General features: G+C 36.0%; 1 protein-coding gene across 1 annotated transcript; it reads right to left on the bottom strand.

Annotated features, from left to right (window-relative positions):
- Positions 1–15,718: 15,718 nt before the first annotated feature.
- Positions 15,719–17,623, bottom strand: LOC106314555. The gene is made up of 3 exons (XM_013752413.1): positions 16,702–17,623; positions 16,515–16,646; positions 15,719–16,407 (listed from the first exon to the last, which is right to left on the bottom strand). The coding sequence occupies exons 1-3, from the start codon at positions 17,621–17,623 to the stop codon at positions 15,719–15,721; spliced, it is 1,743 nt and encodes a 580-aa protein (XP_013607867.1).
- Positions 17,624–17,903: the final 280 nt, after the last annotated feature.

The raw sequence follows: 17,903 nt of genomic DNA on the forward strand, positions 1-17,903 counted from the left end.
GAAAGTTGATATTCTTCTTAGCTTTCCCATTGAGACGCTTCATCAAGCGATTAATGGACCGGATATTATCATCAAACGTCAAGTGACCCCAAGGAAAGGTTTTGCAATCCTCCACATCGTTGACGATTCTTAGAATGAAAGAGTCAAAGGGGGCATTATACCTTCCCCTCCCTCTGATAACAGTGCCCAAGAAGTAGAGCACCGCCATCCTGAGTCGATCCCCACACGCTCTCATGCTCAACAGCTTCTCTTCAACAGATTTCATGGTTATCGCTTTGTGTGACACAAAATGCCTATCTACAAACTCATAGCTCCCCAACTCCTCATACTTATCCGGGTATCCACTGCAGTCCAAACCTGAGATGAGTGCATGCTCTCTGATGGAATACCGGATGGGCACGCCATTAACCGCAAACCAAGATGTGTCCTCTCCCTCTACTAAGGGAATGGTTCGCAATAGAAGCATCCACACACCCATAAGCTTCAAGTATGGTTCATCGGGCATGTGAAAAATATGACAAAACTGAGGGTGGTTCTCGAACCACTTCAACTCAGGCTTAAGCGTCTTGATGGTAGCCACCGTGTTACTCACATAGCACTTGCTTTGTATCTTGCATTTCTTGGTGAACTCGGTGTTCTTGAAGTATAGCACATCAGGTGGCAATGGTTGGCATTCCTGAAAACCATATAAAATTATATTAACATTTTATTTATTAATCTGTCCAGAAGGAATAAGGGTCATATAATTTTTTTTCCTTGTAATACTAGTTGCACCAGTAATACACCAACAATAACAATTTTTTTTAACTAAAACGAGAGAAATAATTTTGGGAATGAGTACCTGAGATGTCGCTGACAGATGATCAGTCTCATTCTCCTGTGCAGGATGATCAGTCTCATTTTCATGTGCTGACAGATCATCCCTATCATTTCCAGTTGAAAACTCTTCTACATGTTGTTCTTCTACAGGAGCAATGTTTCTTTTTGTAGACTTTCCTTTCTTCTGCTTAGTATTTTTCTTTCCTCCACGCTTTGGTCTTGTCATTATCTCGATCTTCTGGATATCCTGTAACAAAAAACATTCAATCATAATTGAAACTGAAACCGACTTTCAATCTGCATATGTTCACTTATCCAACATTCAATTCAGTATTATTACATTCCAAAGTTTCACACAAACAATTACATAAACACTAATACTAATAAGAACTATAACCAAATCGCTTTCAATCAGCATAGATAAATCTGTTCCCTTTCAAACCCTATTTCTAGAAAGATCCACATTGCTTCCCTTTCAAATCGCTTCTATTTTCTCATTCCAATAATCATTTAACCATTCACACACAAATTTCTACCAATTATTTTTGAACCCACATTACAAATGAACATAGAACTCAAAAGAAAGAGGAAGAAAGAAAAAACTTACCCAGATTTTCGAAAATGAGGAAGATGGAACCGAAGGCTTCTGTTGAAGGAGACACACGGAATTGAAAGCTTCTGTAAGAGAGAGGTGATTCGTCGCACAGATTGATTTTGAACAAAGAGAAGAAGAATAGGTGATTTCGTCGATTAGGGTTTGCGCCAAAAGGAAAAGGGGTAAAGTGGTGTTGGGGTGGTCGGGACGCAAGTTCTAAGGGGAAGAGGAGAGAAGAAAAAACTCTGATTAGGTTAGAGGGTTAGCTTAGGTTTAATTGTAGTTTTGTAAGTTTATTAAGGGTAATTTAGTATTTACTGACATTTTTGTAATTAAAATAAATAAAAAATTAAATAATTTATTAGGTGGGGTAAATAAGTATGAACGCTAGAGTTACTAGGGCAAATAAGAATAAAGTCCTTTGAAAGATGGTTAAAATTTATTCAAATAGAAAAGTTATTTTTTTTTTTTTTACAAACTAATGCAAAACTTTGATATAGCTTTATTTTAAGGGGTTTTTGCTGTATTCCCAAAGTTTTCTTTATTCCTTCTTTTTTCAAAGAATGTTAAATCTATTCAAATAGAGAAAAAAAATTACAAACTAATGCAATTTTGATCTAGCTTGTGTCTATAGTTTTTGTTAGGCCTGGCCATTTCGGGTATCGGTTCGGTTCGGTTCGGGTATTTTGGGTTTCGGGTAGTTCGGATATGAGCTAGAGGATCCATTTAGTACTTGACCTATTTTCGGTTCGGTTCGGTTCGGATAGTTTCGGATTTGGTTCGGTTAGGATAGTAAATGTAGGAACCGTAAAATATCCGGAAAAAGTTCGGTTCTCATTTGGATCCGGTTCGGGTTCGGATAGTTTTGGTAGTTCGGATAATTTGGATAAAATATCGGTTATTTAGGGTAAAATATCAAATAATTAGGATGATTTAGAAAGAAAATTTGGATATTTCGGATTACTTTGGATATTTCGGATAATTTGGATATTTTGGATAAAACTATCCGGATAGTTTCAGATATTTTCGGGTAGTTTGGATACTTTATAATAATTTAGTTATCCTCAACTATATTTTCAGATACTTTTAATAGAATTTTAAATTTAAAATATATATTTAATGATGTTATATGTATATATAATTAATATTTTTATATATTCGGGTATCCGTTCGGTTATCGGTTCGGTTCCGGTTCGGTTCGGTTATTTCGGATATAAAAATATAGGAACCGTTCGGATATTGGAGGGTATTGGTCCGGTTCCGGTTTCGGGTATTTCAGTTTGGTTCCGGTTCGGTTCTTCGGTTCCGGTTATTTTGTCCAGTCCTAGTTTTTGTGTTAAAACAGAAACATAAAATTCTACTCTATTCTCAATAGTCGAACCAAACGGCTATAGCTTGGATCAAGTAATTCCTTCCTTTTTCTAATGCAAAAATACAAATGATCATAAAATCATATGAATAGCAAATCTTATTTAATAAATAATCATATTAAAAAGTATATTATATATGTATGTTAATATCATTTAAGTTTAATTATAAACCATAGAAAATAGGTAAAAATAATTGTTTTGATTTATTTATCATAAAAAATTGTAAATAAAAAAATAATTATTTTGATTTATGTATTCCTACCAATGTAATATTTATTTTCTTCTCAATTATTCAATATATTAATTATTTAGTATTTTATAATATGTAAAATGCAAAATAAATAATAGTATATGTAAAAATCTGTATAGCCAATGTCCGTCATGAACAAAATGCAAATCTTAACCTAGTGTTTATATTATTAGAATTGCATAGCTAAATACAAATTTTAACGATTCAATTATCCATTTATAGCTTAAGTTAGAAAATTTTCAACGATTATTTTTGGGAGGAAAGGTACCAGCATTAACTTAGCCCCAAGACCAGAACAAAGAAAAAAAATTCTTGAGAGTAATAGTAAATCTAGTTTCTTATATAAACATAGTTGTAGGTAGGCCTGGGACGGATCGGATATCCGGGCAATTTTAAGGTATCCGGATCCGGATCCTTATCCGGCGAATCCATAATTTTACTATCCTTATCCGAAACCGGGGTTCTCGGATATCCGGGTGTCGGATATCCTTCTAAAAATTGTAATATCCGGCGGATATCCGGATCCTGATTTGAATCCTTAAAATAAATAAAAAATAATATTAATATATATAAAATATTAAAAATAATTTTAAAATAAAAAAAAATATAATGTTTTTAATTATTTCTATGTATAATATTACAAAATTTACATAAAATTTATATATACTATTATAAAAATGAAAATATATTAAATAAAATTAATTTTTATATATAGATATTACTATTTTTGAAATAGTTATTAATAAAACTTACGGATCCGGATATCCGGACTAAAAAATTAAGATATCCGGATCCGGATCCGGCTTCGACGGATCCAACATTTTACTATCCGGATCCGGATTCGACCCCTTCGGATATCTGGATTTTCGGATCGGATCCGGATCGAATCTCGGATCGAATCCGGATCTCGGATAAAAGTCCTAGGAAGAAATAACAAAAAATAAAATAAAATAAAAATTGTTATTATTTTTGGAAGACAGCATAATGAATAGCGGATGGAGAGGAATTATATCGAGTTGACTCTTTTCACTTTTGGTTTTAACCACTGTTTCCTTTCTAAGAGTCGAGTCGGCAGTCATCCCAACCCTCCCGGGAAGTAAGTCTTCTGTTATTATACCTCCTAAGGGTGGATTTCTTAACTACTGTTGGAGTCGTGGCCAAAAAGATTGACAAATCAAGCCCCACCCGGTATTGGAGATAATAATCACTGCTGGTGCACGAAGTAGGATATGGGTGAATAAATATATTGACTATGACATACATTGATCATGTTCGCTTGTAGTAATAAATTCCACAAGGAAACTTCCTATTATTATATATATCTCAATTCATTTGTTAAAACTAATGTTTTGGTTATGATAATTTTTTTTTTTTTTTTGTAACTGTGGTTATGATAATTTGTCTCTAGGAAAAACTAGTGACATATTTAATATTTTTAATACTATAGACTAACATACTTTAAGTTTTCCAAACTTACCACACCAAATTTACACTTTAAATAATATCACCAAATATATATATATATATATTTTTTAAATATATTATGATATATATGACTAGTGGAATAAATAATAAATATGATTCAAACAAATCTGAAGGGAATAAAAACTAAATTCATTCCATTGGATCTTCTGATTCTCATGAAAAAATTGTTGAGGAATATTTCCTCCAAAAATTGCTCATTTTTAGGTTTAGTGGAATTTGTTAAATTATTGTCTGAATCTTAAATTCTAAAGATAAAATTTGAAGTTTTTTATTCCACAAATTTTGATTCTAAGTGGTAAAAACTTAGAATAGTGCTTAGGTTCATAAATTTTGTTATTTAAATACATACATTTTTAATTTGGAATTTTGCTTTTTTAATCATTTTAATATTATTATTTTTAATCATTTTATTATTTAGTTTGTGCTACAATTTAAAATCAATATTCTATTAGACAAAATGTGTTTTTAGATCATCCTTAAAAATATTATATATATATATATATATATATATATTACTTTAATTTTCATTTTCAGAAATCTAATACTTTTCCTTTTGTTATTTTGTTTTGATATGAAAAAAAAAACTGGTAATTTTTACTAATTTATATAATTCACAAATTTCAAAGTTTCTGGTAAATTTAACTATTCTACATAAAATAAACCTTTCTCAAATAAAAACTACTCTAGATATAATATATATGTTTAAATACGTTAAATTTTATATAATAAAAATATTGAAAATATATCTAATCATTTTTTGCATGGCATGCAAAACGTGCGAGACAGCCACATTTTTTTTTTTTTGTCAGCTACCCATTTAAACTAGATCAAGTGATGGTCAGACGTGAGACAACCATTTATACAATTCATAAAATACTACTTACGTATACGTACATCCATTTATTCAGCAAGGAAAGGAAAGTAATTCGTAAACCACATTTTTTTAACTCTGAAATTTTATTAAATCTTTTGTAAACCACATTTTTTTAACTCTGAAATTTTATTAAATCTTTTGTACTAAAATACATCGTAAACTACAAAAACCGGCAGAAAATAGTAATATTTCCGGAAGCAACAGTCCAAAAGAAAAAAAAAACAAAAATTAACAATAAGTTAGGATAATACGAAAAATAAGCATTAGAGAGGATAACCAAAGAACCAATGACTTAAGCAAACCCAACCCTGAAGGGTACACCAACAAACCAAAACAGACGCAACATCGGTAAAAACATGTGCGAGGATAAACTTTCATCAACACTAGAAATTGTTGCAAAACATAGGCGAGGCAGAACCAAGTCAAAACTACACACCTAGGCTCAAGGACCCACGAACTTGAAACGCTAAAAGGAAAACACCGGCGAAGATTCATATGTTTTACACGCATACACTCATTAGGCAGAATAGCGATTTACGGAGCTACAACTACAACTGGTCTCTTCCTTGCAAGAGAAGATCTGCAAATCAAACCAATGCTTTGTCCCAAAACACTCACCCAATCCATGGTGGATAAAGGAGAGGTCTAGTAGATATCTCCACAACAAGTACACCTCACACCGATGAATCAAAAAAACTATAACTAGACGAAAACGAATTGACTATGACTGTAAGCAACCAAAAAAAACAAAAGCACCACAACCCAAATCTAATGCAACCCTAGACTTGACAACAAAATATGAGCCACACACTAAATAAAGGAAGGTCAGCCACACATAAAACATGATTGTACCATAGCTAGAGGTTTTAGACGAGTCACACCGATAATCCTATAAATCTGGACCTTCAATTTCGAAACAAAAAAACACAAATCTGAGGATGAAGACATCCCTCACACCCTAGATATCACCAAATCAGAAGCTAAAACACCAAAAGGAGGCACCCAAAGAAACAGCAATAGACCACAACAGAAAAAAGAGGAAAATTGGCCGGTTCCGATGCTAATAGAGCCACCGAAACCGACTGAACCTAAACCACATTATTCAAATGTTTTAATCTTGAGACAAGAAAAGTTTTTAAAAATCTTAATAAGCTTTAGCTGTGTATATTTTGTGTTATGGTATAATATTATTGGTATGGCACATGATAAAGTCCAAGTCTAGGAACAGTTTTTTTCTCATATGATAGCTTCGTGTAGTGTGGGAGATATATAGTCGCCAGTGAAAAATCAATAAACAAAGAAAAAGAGATGACAAACATGCGGCGACGGTTACATCACATGAGATAATTGCTGTTGGAGAGTTCTGTGAAGTTAGCCATGTTCACATAGAGCAGAACGCTCTGAGGAAAAAAAGACGCTCTCATAAGGACTATCTTTTAAAAAATCCCCTACTATATATTATTTCTTTAAATAAAATTATTAAATAAATTAAACAACCACAATAACCATATAATAAAAATTTAGATTTTTTTGTATATGTTATATTTAAAATTTTTAAAAACGACTATAAATTACTAAAAACTGTCAAAAGTCTCACATTCAAATTTTGTGATCCATGGTTTAAAATTTAATTATTAAGATTAATATATATATATATATATATATATATATCGTTTTAAATTAAACTATAAACCATATAAAATACATAAATATTTTAGTTTCAAAATTTACTTTGAACAATTTTTTTTGATAAAAGTTTTGAACGAACATTGACAACTAACATTAATATTAAAAATACACTAAAATATACTATGTATGTTAGTATCATTTAAATTTAATTACATATCCTATCAAATATAAAAAAACATTCTTTGGATTAATAAAATTGATTTATATGTTCGCACCAATTTTATTATATATATAATAGTTACTGACTTTTAATGATTCAATATTATATCCTATCAAATAGAAAAAACATTCTTTGGATTAATAAAATTGATTTATATGTTTACACCAATTTTATTATATATTTAATAGTTACTGACTTTTAATGATTCAATATATATATATATATATATATATGTTATTTCATAATATGAAAAAATATTTAATAAAATAATTTTTATATATAATGTTCATCCCGCGCAAGGCGCAGATCTTAACCTAGTGAATATATTATATAAAATGATTTGAAAGACGAGACTGAGTTCCGATTACAAACATGATTTTAATAAAATAAGAGTTATTAACACTGCAGGACAGTTTCCATGTTTTAATTACACAGTGGGGCAGTTGTGGCTACTGAGGCAGTTTATGTGTGAGAAATCTCAACTTGCCCCTGATAAAGTGTAACTGATAGGGTAGTTTGGTAAAGGCGTTTTTTTATTTCTGGTTACGCTTTTGAAATTTAAAATTCGGAGTGGGCCCCTACAACAGTTTTAGAGATTGTCTTAATTAACCGGATGTAAAAAATTATATTTCTTACTTTTTGTTGCTTTTACCGAGGTGAGAAAGGGAAACCCGAGAGGCGACGGAGAAGACGATAGTGACAAAGTCACGATTTCGAAAAAAGATGGCGAAGAAGTGCAACAGCCGTGGAAAAGAGATATCAGACGGTGAGTTTCGATTCGAGGTGATAGACGATTAGCTGTTGTTGTCGTTTGTAGACTTATTTTTTTGGTTTTTTTATTGGGTTTTCAGAAACAGCAGAGGTGGAGGATGTTAAAGCAGCGCTATCGGAGAGGTTTTTCGCGACTGACCGGTATCCATGCGAGAGGGTGAATATGTACTCGACCATTGACAATCTGTTGTGGGTGAGGAACAAACTTGATGGCACGCCGGAGATGAAGAAGTTAATGGGGTCCTACTTTGGTAGTCTCTTCAAGATTCCAGTACGAAGACTTTTGATGGGAAAAGTTGTGTATATATTGTGTACATGTGTACATATACATGCATGTGTACATGTACATGTGTACATATTGTATGTGTACATGTACATTTGTACAAAATTGTTTAAATGTTTCAGTATCAAATTACAATGAGATATTTCAAATGGTTTCTATACTGATGGTGACGATGACAAAAAAAATACTTGTGATAATTGTTGTATGTGAGAAATGAAACACATCGTGTTTGTGGTGAGGTTGTAAGCATGTGGGTGAATTAGCGGTTGTTAGATTAAAAGGGTATATGTTGGAAGTCATGTGTCTTTATCGTTGACATCAATAAGGTTTATGGGGGTAAGGGGATGGTTAGGAGAGCGAGGATAGTGTTTTAGTAATGCTGTACATCGAATATAGTGTACACGTGGATGGAGAAGTCTGTACACACGGGGATGTATACATAGTAAAACACATTCTATACTTTTTAAATGTAAACATGTTTAAGCAAATAAAAATAAATTACATACTTGATTACATTAATGTAGATTTCTTCAGCTTAAAAAGTATTTTGATTTTCTACAAATTTCAATTATTCAATAGAAATAGGCATTAAAACATTTTGAGATGTTCTTCGGCATATGGAGTTGCTTCACAACTGGTTGAATGCATGTAATAAAATTTTTGACGTATACAATGGTTATTAAAATATCCAAAAATAGAATTGACATGTACACCTATTTTCTATGTTTAAAGGTAAATGTTTTAACGATGTCCACATGTACACCGTTGTAACGATATCCGCGTGTACACTATATCTGTGAATCTCCTCATGTCACAATTATTTTTGGGAAAGGTATGTTACTATACCAAGCAGCCAAAACTTTTTTAAAACTTGATTCAAGATCGAAACTTTACGAGAAGTATAAAGAGTTTTCAAGTATAAACTCAAAAGATGTGACAAACATCAATATAGTATCATCTATCATATAAAAGAGGAATAACTTAATTACAATATCAAAATTTGTACACTTGTTTACGAATATCGACATGTACATTTTACCATGGTGTAACATTCAATTAGACATTTACGAAATTTGTAACATGGATTTACAATTTTCAACATTGTATAATTAATTGGTGAATATATGTACACAAAATTTATGCTACATAAGAATTCAAAGCAAAGTCTAAATTATTTTAATTATGTAAATTTTGATTTTTTCAGATAGAGTTAGAGATGTATCATGTTCATGTTAAATTTTGATTCTTTCGGATAAAGTAAACAAACTCCATGTAGCATTTTTTGTTTTTATGTACATAGATATGTACGTCATGTACACTGCACACCAATTGTACACAGTTTCTAAATAACCATGTACTCTAGCACACCCAAACTCATACACAAATTAATGAACATCGTCAGTTAATAATGTCTTTACTAATATGTCCCCATAATTTATGTACACAGCTCAGAAATACACATCAGTTATATTGTACACCGTTTAACACATAACCATGTACACCGATACACAAAATACATGTACACAGTTATGTATACTACACAACAAATGTACACCATTTCCCACGAAACCACTCTTTGGTTCTATTACATGTTCATTACATTGGCCATCACACCCCTTGTCATTTGTTAAACGATACATGTACCCGTGGACGTCTTCATTAGCAGGCGTCATGTACACTGGATCACAACCTACTTTTATGCACCCTGCCTACTAATTGTACACAATTTCTGATCAATCATGTACTCGCGTTCACCCAAACTTGTCCACAAATTAATTAACATCGTCGGTTACTAATGTTTTCACTAATGTGTACACGAGTATATTGAGTAACCACGTGGATATGTACACGATCTTGGTTCGACATGTCCATGTGTACACAATCTTGGTTCGACATGTACATCGGTTTTAAAAAAAATGTGTACATCGAGTGCAAAACATCTACTTGGAAACTTCTTACAAACATTTTTATGAATAATTTTTACAAACGTCCAATTTACAAATCACATTCTAACTAAATCAACGATTTGTGTAATTCACAAAGACATATATCTACATTCAAAAATTACAATTTTTTACACTTTCATCATGAGACCTAGCGCAAGAACAACCAAAGTCATTGTTCCATCACCAGCTATGTTATTAGTTTGAAAGTAGCTGGTCTCACTATCTTCGCTCCAATGTTCTCAATTGAATTCTCAACCTCAATCTAACCAAAGAACACAACAAATTCTTAAAATCTACTAAAGCAAAAAGAAATTAAAAAAAGAAGAAGAACAAAGGCTACCACAAAGACTACCACCATTACCTCTCTAAAATAATACACTGGCATGTCGCCATTTGCACTACCGCACGGTTCTTGGTTATTCTATTAGGCTCCGTTGATATCTCATGTGCTAGACGAATTTTTGTGCTGTATTATAATCATACATTCATACCTCATCTTCGATGTCTTCATCCTCGTCGCCATCGTCTCTGTATTATCAGTGGCAATGCTTGAATTTGAAAAAAAAACTCAGCTAAGAAGAAAAAGATGATGAAATAGAAAAGAATAAGAAAATTAATAAAATTTTCTCAATCTGGAACATTAAGCAGCAGTAATCCGAGAGAGATGAAGTTAAGAATGATTAGAATTTCTTAAAGTTTCGATTTCAGAACTTTTTCAGAGCAACCGAGTAAAAACACACAAAAATTGAAATGATGAATTTGGCTTTATCCAATAGAGTAGATCTGGACCGTTAAAATAAAAAGTGTAAAAGCAAATCTAATGGGTAGGAAAAGAGACAGATATAAATCTTGTCAAGAAAGCCAAATTTAATCTGAGCCGTCAATTTGGATAAGGAATGTGTGGTGGAAGTTTATTCCGGCTTAAATAATGGTTTGGTTGGTCAGCTACTTAGTTACATGTAGACTAATTCATTATGAAAAGGGGAAGTTGTTGACAGAAAGTGTCTTGGTAGAAGAAAGTGATCTATTGTATTATATATATAAACATAAACTGTCTTTCAGTGTAATTGTTTCGTAAAATAACCCAAATCTAATCTTTTCTAGCCAGTTTCGTTCAAACCCAACAGTCCCAGCACGTTTCGTTAGATCGAATCCTAAATCCATGGAAATGAAGTTTGTGACAGTTAACTCATATTTACTCTGATTCTAACCTTTTGGGTAGCAGGTGAATCCTAAAAGGCCGGAATAATGATGTTGGCAGCTAAAGCACATGTGGACAAGACAAACACGAGATTGTACTACAAATTCTCTAGGAATAATACTATATTACAACGGTCTGAAATTAGCAAACTATAGAATCTTATAATCTGCCCAAAACGTAGCATGTACATATGTGAACGAGTACAATTGGGTGCTGATGTGATTTGGACGAAGATAGTACTAGAGATGTTAAAATGGGCTTGAAGCCCGCGGGTCTAACGGGCTTTACTATAAACGGGCGGACCCGTGACCCGTTTATTATGATATAAACATAAACGGGTTTATACGGATCTGTCCGTTTAGGCCCGTCTCGTTAACGGGTATACCCGCCAAATAAATGGGTATCCGTTTAAGTCCGTTTATGAGTTTTAAAAAAAAAAAAATATATATATATATTTAAAGATTATTTTTTTCAAAAAATATTTTTTTTTTATAATTTTGTTTTGAAAGAAAATAGTTATATTATATATAGTTTGTGTTACAAAACAAATATATATAGTTTGTGTTTTTTTTTTTAGAAAAAAGTTTAGGTTATAATTGTGTTTAAAACCTACTAAAATTTGTTGATGTTTTTTATGATATTATGGACTGATTAATATTTAATAAAAGTAAAGTATTTTTTTTTTCAAATTTTGCTTTAATTGGAATTTTATTTATTTTAAGTTTTAAAATCAAATAAAAAATAATAAAAATTATATAAAGATATGACAAAAGATTATTGACAAAAAATAGAATTCACAAAAAAATTAAACGGGCCTAAACGGATACTATCAAAATAAATGAGCTAACATTAAACGGGTTTAAAGGGGTAACGGGTCTAAACGGACTTGACAATAAACGGGTCTAAACGGACAGGGTCTAAACGGGTCTGGGTAGCCCATATTAACATCTCTAGAAGATACAGATGCTGAAGCTTAGCTTGAGGCTAATAATCTGGTTCACGGGACTAAGGAAAAACTGAGTGATGGGCTCTTTTCAATCATCAAATGGCAAAACCGAACCTCAGTTTCGTTGAGTGCAATATTGGAACGTGTCTCGTTAAAAAAAAAAAACGTGTCTCCTGGATTGTTAGGAACTACTTGGGAGTTGGGTCAAACACTGTCACATAGTCGACGCTCTTTCTCCATGCTATCGTCTACTATAGAGTCGGAGTTACTGGGTTTCTCTTGGAACAGAGAGTGTTCTCCCGATGCGCTTCGAGAAGGTAGCCTTTAGTCTACTTCCTATCTAGCCGGAGAATCAATTATTCGGCAGCCGACGCGCAGATGAGATCGTGTCACTACGACTCGTCGCTACCATTCGTACATTGCATGTGAAGGTCCCTCTTGGCTGAATCCACTGCTACAGTAATGGAGAGCGGAAGCTATATGATTCAGAGATCAAGGGTTGGATCTCGAAACCGGTAACTTGTGTTCAAAGGTAATTCGAAAACAAGATTGATAGGACGCGAATACTCTTCGCAGTGCCTTTTGCAAAGCTCTTTTAAAACCCAAACCTTATAATTCTTATTATCAAAATCGTATCAAACAATAACCTATGAAAGCTCCTTATAAACTAGCTAAGAAAATCATAACCCTAAAGGGATTAATGAGTTTCCTTTTCGTAAATAGAAAACTACTAAACTTATCAAAAGGAAATAAAACCCAAAAATAAAAAGGAAGTTCCTAATCCAATGAAGGAGAGGAGGTGGTAGCGATCTCGTGTTGATCGTCTGAGGTCGCAAGGTGAGCTGCAGCTGCATCAGGTCCCGCCGGGTTGGAAGGATTCGACCACGAATCGAGCACGTCATTATCCCCGTGATACAGAAAGATATGCTTAACATTGAAGACGTCAGATGTACGTAAATGCGGAGGAAGACGAACTTTATAAGCGTTAGGATTAATGCGCGCCAGAATCTCCACTGGACCAATCTTACGGGACTTCAACTTGTTGTACTCCCGAGCTGGAAAGCGCTCCTTAGTGAGGACAACCCACACAAGATCCCCTGGTTGAAAGATCACCTCGTGTCTCTTCTTATCGGCATCCCGCTTGTAACGAGCCGTAGAAACCTGAAAATGTTCCAGAGCAAGACGATGAACGTCCAATAACTCTGTCACAAAGTCACTTGCATCCCCATGAACCCGTGTGGTATCCGGTAGTGTCGTTAGATCGAGAGGAGCTCGAGGAATGACGCCACAGACCACCTGAAAGTGACAAAAACCCAAGCTTCGGTTGAAAGCATGATTATGAGCGAATTCCGCCTGGCAAAGCTTGTTATCCCAACTCTTAATATTGTCACCAACCAAACAGCGAAGTAGATTCCCAAGAGATCTATTAGTTACTTCGGTTTGACCATACGTCTGAGGATGATAAGCGGAGCTGATGATAAGCGGAGCTCATATCGAGGCTTGTACCGAGCAATTTCCAAAGAGATCGCCAAAAATGGCCCAAGAATCTTGTATCCCGGCCAGAGACAATGGAGGTAGGTAATCCGTGTAACTTATATATTTCACGGAAGAAGAGAACTGCAATGTTGACGGCATCCGAGGTCTTCTTACAAGGAACAAAACGTGCCATCTTGGAGAATCTATCGATAACGACAAAAATAGAGTCGTGGCCACGTTGAGTACGGGGAAGGCCGAGGACAAAATCCATGCTTATATCAATCCAAGGCTGTGTTGGAAGCGGCAATGGAAGATATAATCCAGCATTCGAGGCTTTTCCTTTGCCGAGTTGACAAACGTGACACCGCTCGACAAAGCGTTGTATGTCCCTGCGCATCGCTGGCCAGAAGTAGCGAGCTGTAGAGTGCGGTTTCATCCTACATGACCTTCGTTATGAAGCTCCTGTATAATCTTCAAGCGCAGGCTGCACTCCGGAATACATAGACGAGAATCCCGAAACAAGAATCCATCCTGAAGCGTATAATCTTTGGAAACTCCCGTCGTGGCTTCCATGAAAACTCGGGCAAAGAATTTATCTTCAGGATACAAATCGGCCAGCATCGAGAATCCACTAACCGAATTGTGCATTAACGTGAGTATGTTATGGCGCCGGCTTAAAGCAGTAGCCACACAGTTAGTTTTTCCCGATTGGTTTCGAATAGAGAAGGTAAATTGTTGCAAATACGTAATCCAGGAGGCATGACGAGAAGAAACTTTGGCCTGGCTATCAAGATGTCATAACGCGTCCTGATCTGTAAACAAGATAAATTCGCGATGAACTAGGTAATGGCGCCAATGTTTGATAGCATGTACGATCGCGTAAAATTCCATATCATAAGTGCTATAACGCGAACGTGCACCCGATAACTTCTCGCTGTAAAAAGGAATCGGCCGACCACGTTGACTGAGAACTGCCCCGATCCCTAGCTTGGATGCGTCACAATGCAATTTGAAAGTCTCAGAAAAGTCAGGCAAGACGAGAATAGGAGCAGTCGTCAACTTCGTTTTAATGAGTTCAAAAGCCGCGGTCGCCTCGGGTCCCCAAAAGAACTTGCCTTCCTTCATACAACTGGTAATAGGAGCCATGATGGTGCTAAAAGGGCTAACAAACCGACGATAAAAGGATGCTAATCGATGGAAACTCCGAACCTCTGAGACGGTAGTAGGAACCGGTCACGAACGGACTGCTTCTACTTTCGATTTGTCCATCGCCAACCCTTGACCAGAGACAACATATCCTAAGAAAAGAACTTCTGGAACGCCAAACTCACACTTATGTTCTGCAGCAAATAATTGATCTCGACGAAGGACACATAGAACATCACGCAAGTGAGATAAGTGGTCATCAATAGAGGAAATGAAGATGAGTATATCGTCAAAGTATACTACGACAAATTTCCCAATGAACGGCCTGAGCGACTGATTCATGATACGCATGAAAGTGCTTGGTGCATTCGAAAGTCCGAAAGGCATAACAAGCCATTCAAATAATCCTTCATGGGTTTTAAATGCTGTCTTCCATTCATCACCAGGTCTAATTCGTATCTGATGATATAACCGCTCTTCAGATCAATTTTAGAGAAAATCGTCGCGGAGCCGATCTGGTCTAAGAGATCATCAAGACGAGGTATCAGAAAGCGGTAACGCATGGTTATCTTGTTAATGGCTCTACTGTCAACGCACATACGCCACAATCCATCCTTTTTAGGGATGAGAAGAGCCGGTACCGCACAAGGGGATAAGCTTTCGCGGATATGACCCTTTCAGAGTAACTCCTCTGCCTGCCTGCGAAGTTATTCGTGTTCATCAGGGCTCATCCTGTAGTGAGGACGGTTAGGTAATGTTGCCCCTGGAACTAGATCGATATGGTGTTGAATATCCCGTAAAGGAGGGAGAGAAGTAGGTAAGTCGGCTGGGAAGATGTCAGTGAACTCGTCCAAGACTGCAGCGATATCTTTGTGTATTGTCTTGGATGGAAGATGAGTGCTGGTTGACGGTATTAGGGCAAACTCTCTACCTTCAGAGTGAAGTTCTGACTTAAACGCCTCATAGGAACATATTAAGGATGTATGAACGGCTGGTGATATTGGAGGAGTTGGATTGATAGGTTCGGGAGGTAATGTCATCGGCTGTGTCTCTTTGGATGGTAGGAGCAAAATTTTATGTGAATCCCACATAAATTGGTATGTGTTATCAACACCGTAGTGTATGATCTTGCGATCATATTCCCATGGCCTTCCGAGTAATAAATGACTGATATCCATAGGAGCTATGTCGCAATAGATACGGTCCTGGTAATATGGCCCGATGGAAAACGGAATGAGGGCACATTGAGAAATACGCAAACTGACAATGTCGTTTAACCATCCTAGAGTATATGGTGCGGGATGTGTTTCTCGAGTGATCCCTAGCTTGTCTACGGCCGCTTCGGAGATGACGTTTTTGCTGCTACCGGAGTCAATGACAAAGGTGCAGACACGTCCTTTGATGGTACAAGTTGAGCGAAAATATTAGTTCGCAGCCACTTATCATCAAGACGTCGCGGTGTGAGGCAGGTTCGTCGCAGAACAAGAAGATGTCCGCTGTCGCCTGTGGTAGGATGGATGTCATCGTTATCCTGGTCATTCTCCTCCTGAGAATCATACACATCAAGCTCTTGTGTGGCATCATCAATGAGGAGTCCACGTCGTGTTGCATGAGGGCAAGCTGTCTGACGATGTCCTGCTTCGCCACAGGAGTAACAACGAAGAGCATTCGGTCGTGTTGAACGACGAACTTGTTGTTCTTCTTGTGCCGATCGGTTTAGTCGAAGAATTCGCTGTATCCGTTGCTTCTTTAGAAGATGTTGTCGGTGTCGTGCTTCCGGCTTGGTCTTGACTACGATTACGATTGGACGGTGTATTCCAGTTCGACGAACGTGATTGCTGTTCAAGTGAAGTTGCGCGCCTATGAGCTTCTCCGATCGTTGAAGGATCGAATTGTGTCATTACGGTTTGTAACTGAGGTCGTAGCCCTCCAATGAAACGAGACACCAACTGAACTTGACTGTCATTAATCTCGTTACGAGTCAATAATAAGGCAAATTCTTCAGCGTACTCGTCCACACTTCGGTTTTCCTGGCACAAATTTTGAAGTTTGGTGTACATAGTCCGTTTGTAGCTGTGCGGGAAGAACGTTTGGCGAAGATGCTTCGTCAATTTTTCCCAGGATTGGATAGGTGTTTTACCCATACGAGAACGTGTAGTCTTTAATTGCTTCCACCAAGTAGCAGCATGACCACAAAATCTCATTGCCACAAGCGAGACACGTCGAGCTGGAGGGACTTGTTTAAAGTCGAGAATTTCCTCAACCGCCATTATCCAATCCACGAGATCATCTCCTCGGAGGCCACCGTGAAATTCTGGAATGTCAACTTTGAAACTATTTTCCCAGCAGTGATCATAGCGATCCCGTTGTCGCAAATCTTCGAAGAAAACGCGGCAATGCTGGTCATCTTCGTCATCTTCGGGTGGATATTGATGCTGGTTCCTATGTTGCTGGCGTAGATCTTGTTGTTGGGGTGGAGGAAGTTGTTGCTGTGGTCGTATTTGGTGTGGTGGAGGTGGGCGATGTTGGTCACGAGGCGGTTGAATGGGAAGGTTTTGCACATTAGCCACTTGCTGGTTCTGAGGATCCAGGCGAGTGAGAATTGTGGTCATGGTGTCCAAGCGAGTCCCCAATGATTCGCCCAATTGTTGAATTGAGTCTGCATCGATGACTGGAAGGATGTTTGCAACTCTATCAATAGGGCTCGTAAATCGGCCATGTCAAAAGAAGTTCCTTCTGTCGTTTTTTTTGTCATGATAACGGTAGAAGAAAAATCCAGAAACGTTCTGGCTCTGATACCAACTAATGGAGAGTGGAAGCTATATGATTCAGAGATCAAGGGTTGGATTTCGAAACCGGTAACTTGTGTTCGAAGGTAATTCGAAAACAAGA

Source organism: Brassica oleracea, chromosome C9, assembly GCF_000695525.1.
Source record: "Brassica oleracea var. oleracea cultivar TO1000 chromosome C9, BOL, whole genome shotgun sequence".
NCBI lineage: Eukaryota > Viridiplantae > Streptophyta > Magnoliopsida > Brassicales > Brassicaceae > Brassica > Brassica oleracea.

Excerpts from the sequence above, each read along its gene's own strand:
- LOC106314555 (XM_013752413.1), bottom strand. The coding sequence starts at position 17,623 with ATGACCACAATTCTCACTCGCCTGGATCCTCAGAACCAGCAAGTGGCT. Across the intron at positions 16,647-16,701 it reads CGGCACAAGAAGAACAACAA|GACATCGTCAGACAGCTTGC; the intron begins GTTCGTCGTTCA and ends GTGGCGAAGCAG. Across the intron at positions 16,408-16,514 it reads TGACATCCATCCTACCACAG|GACGTGTCTGCACCTTTGTC; the intron begins GCGACAGCGGAC and ends GTACCATCAAAG.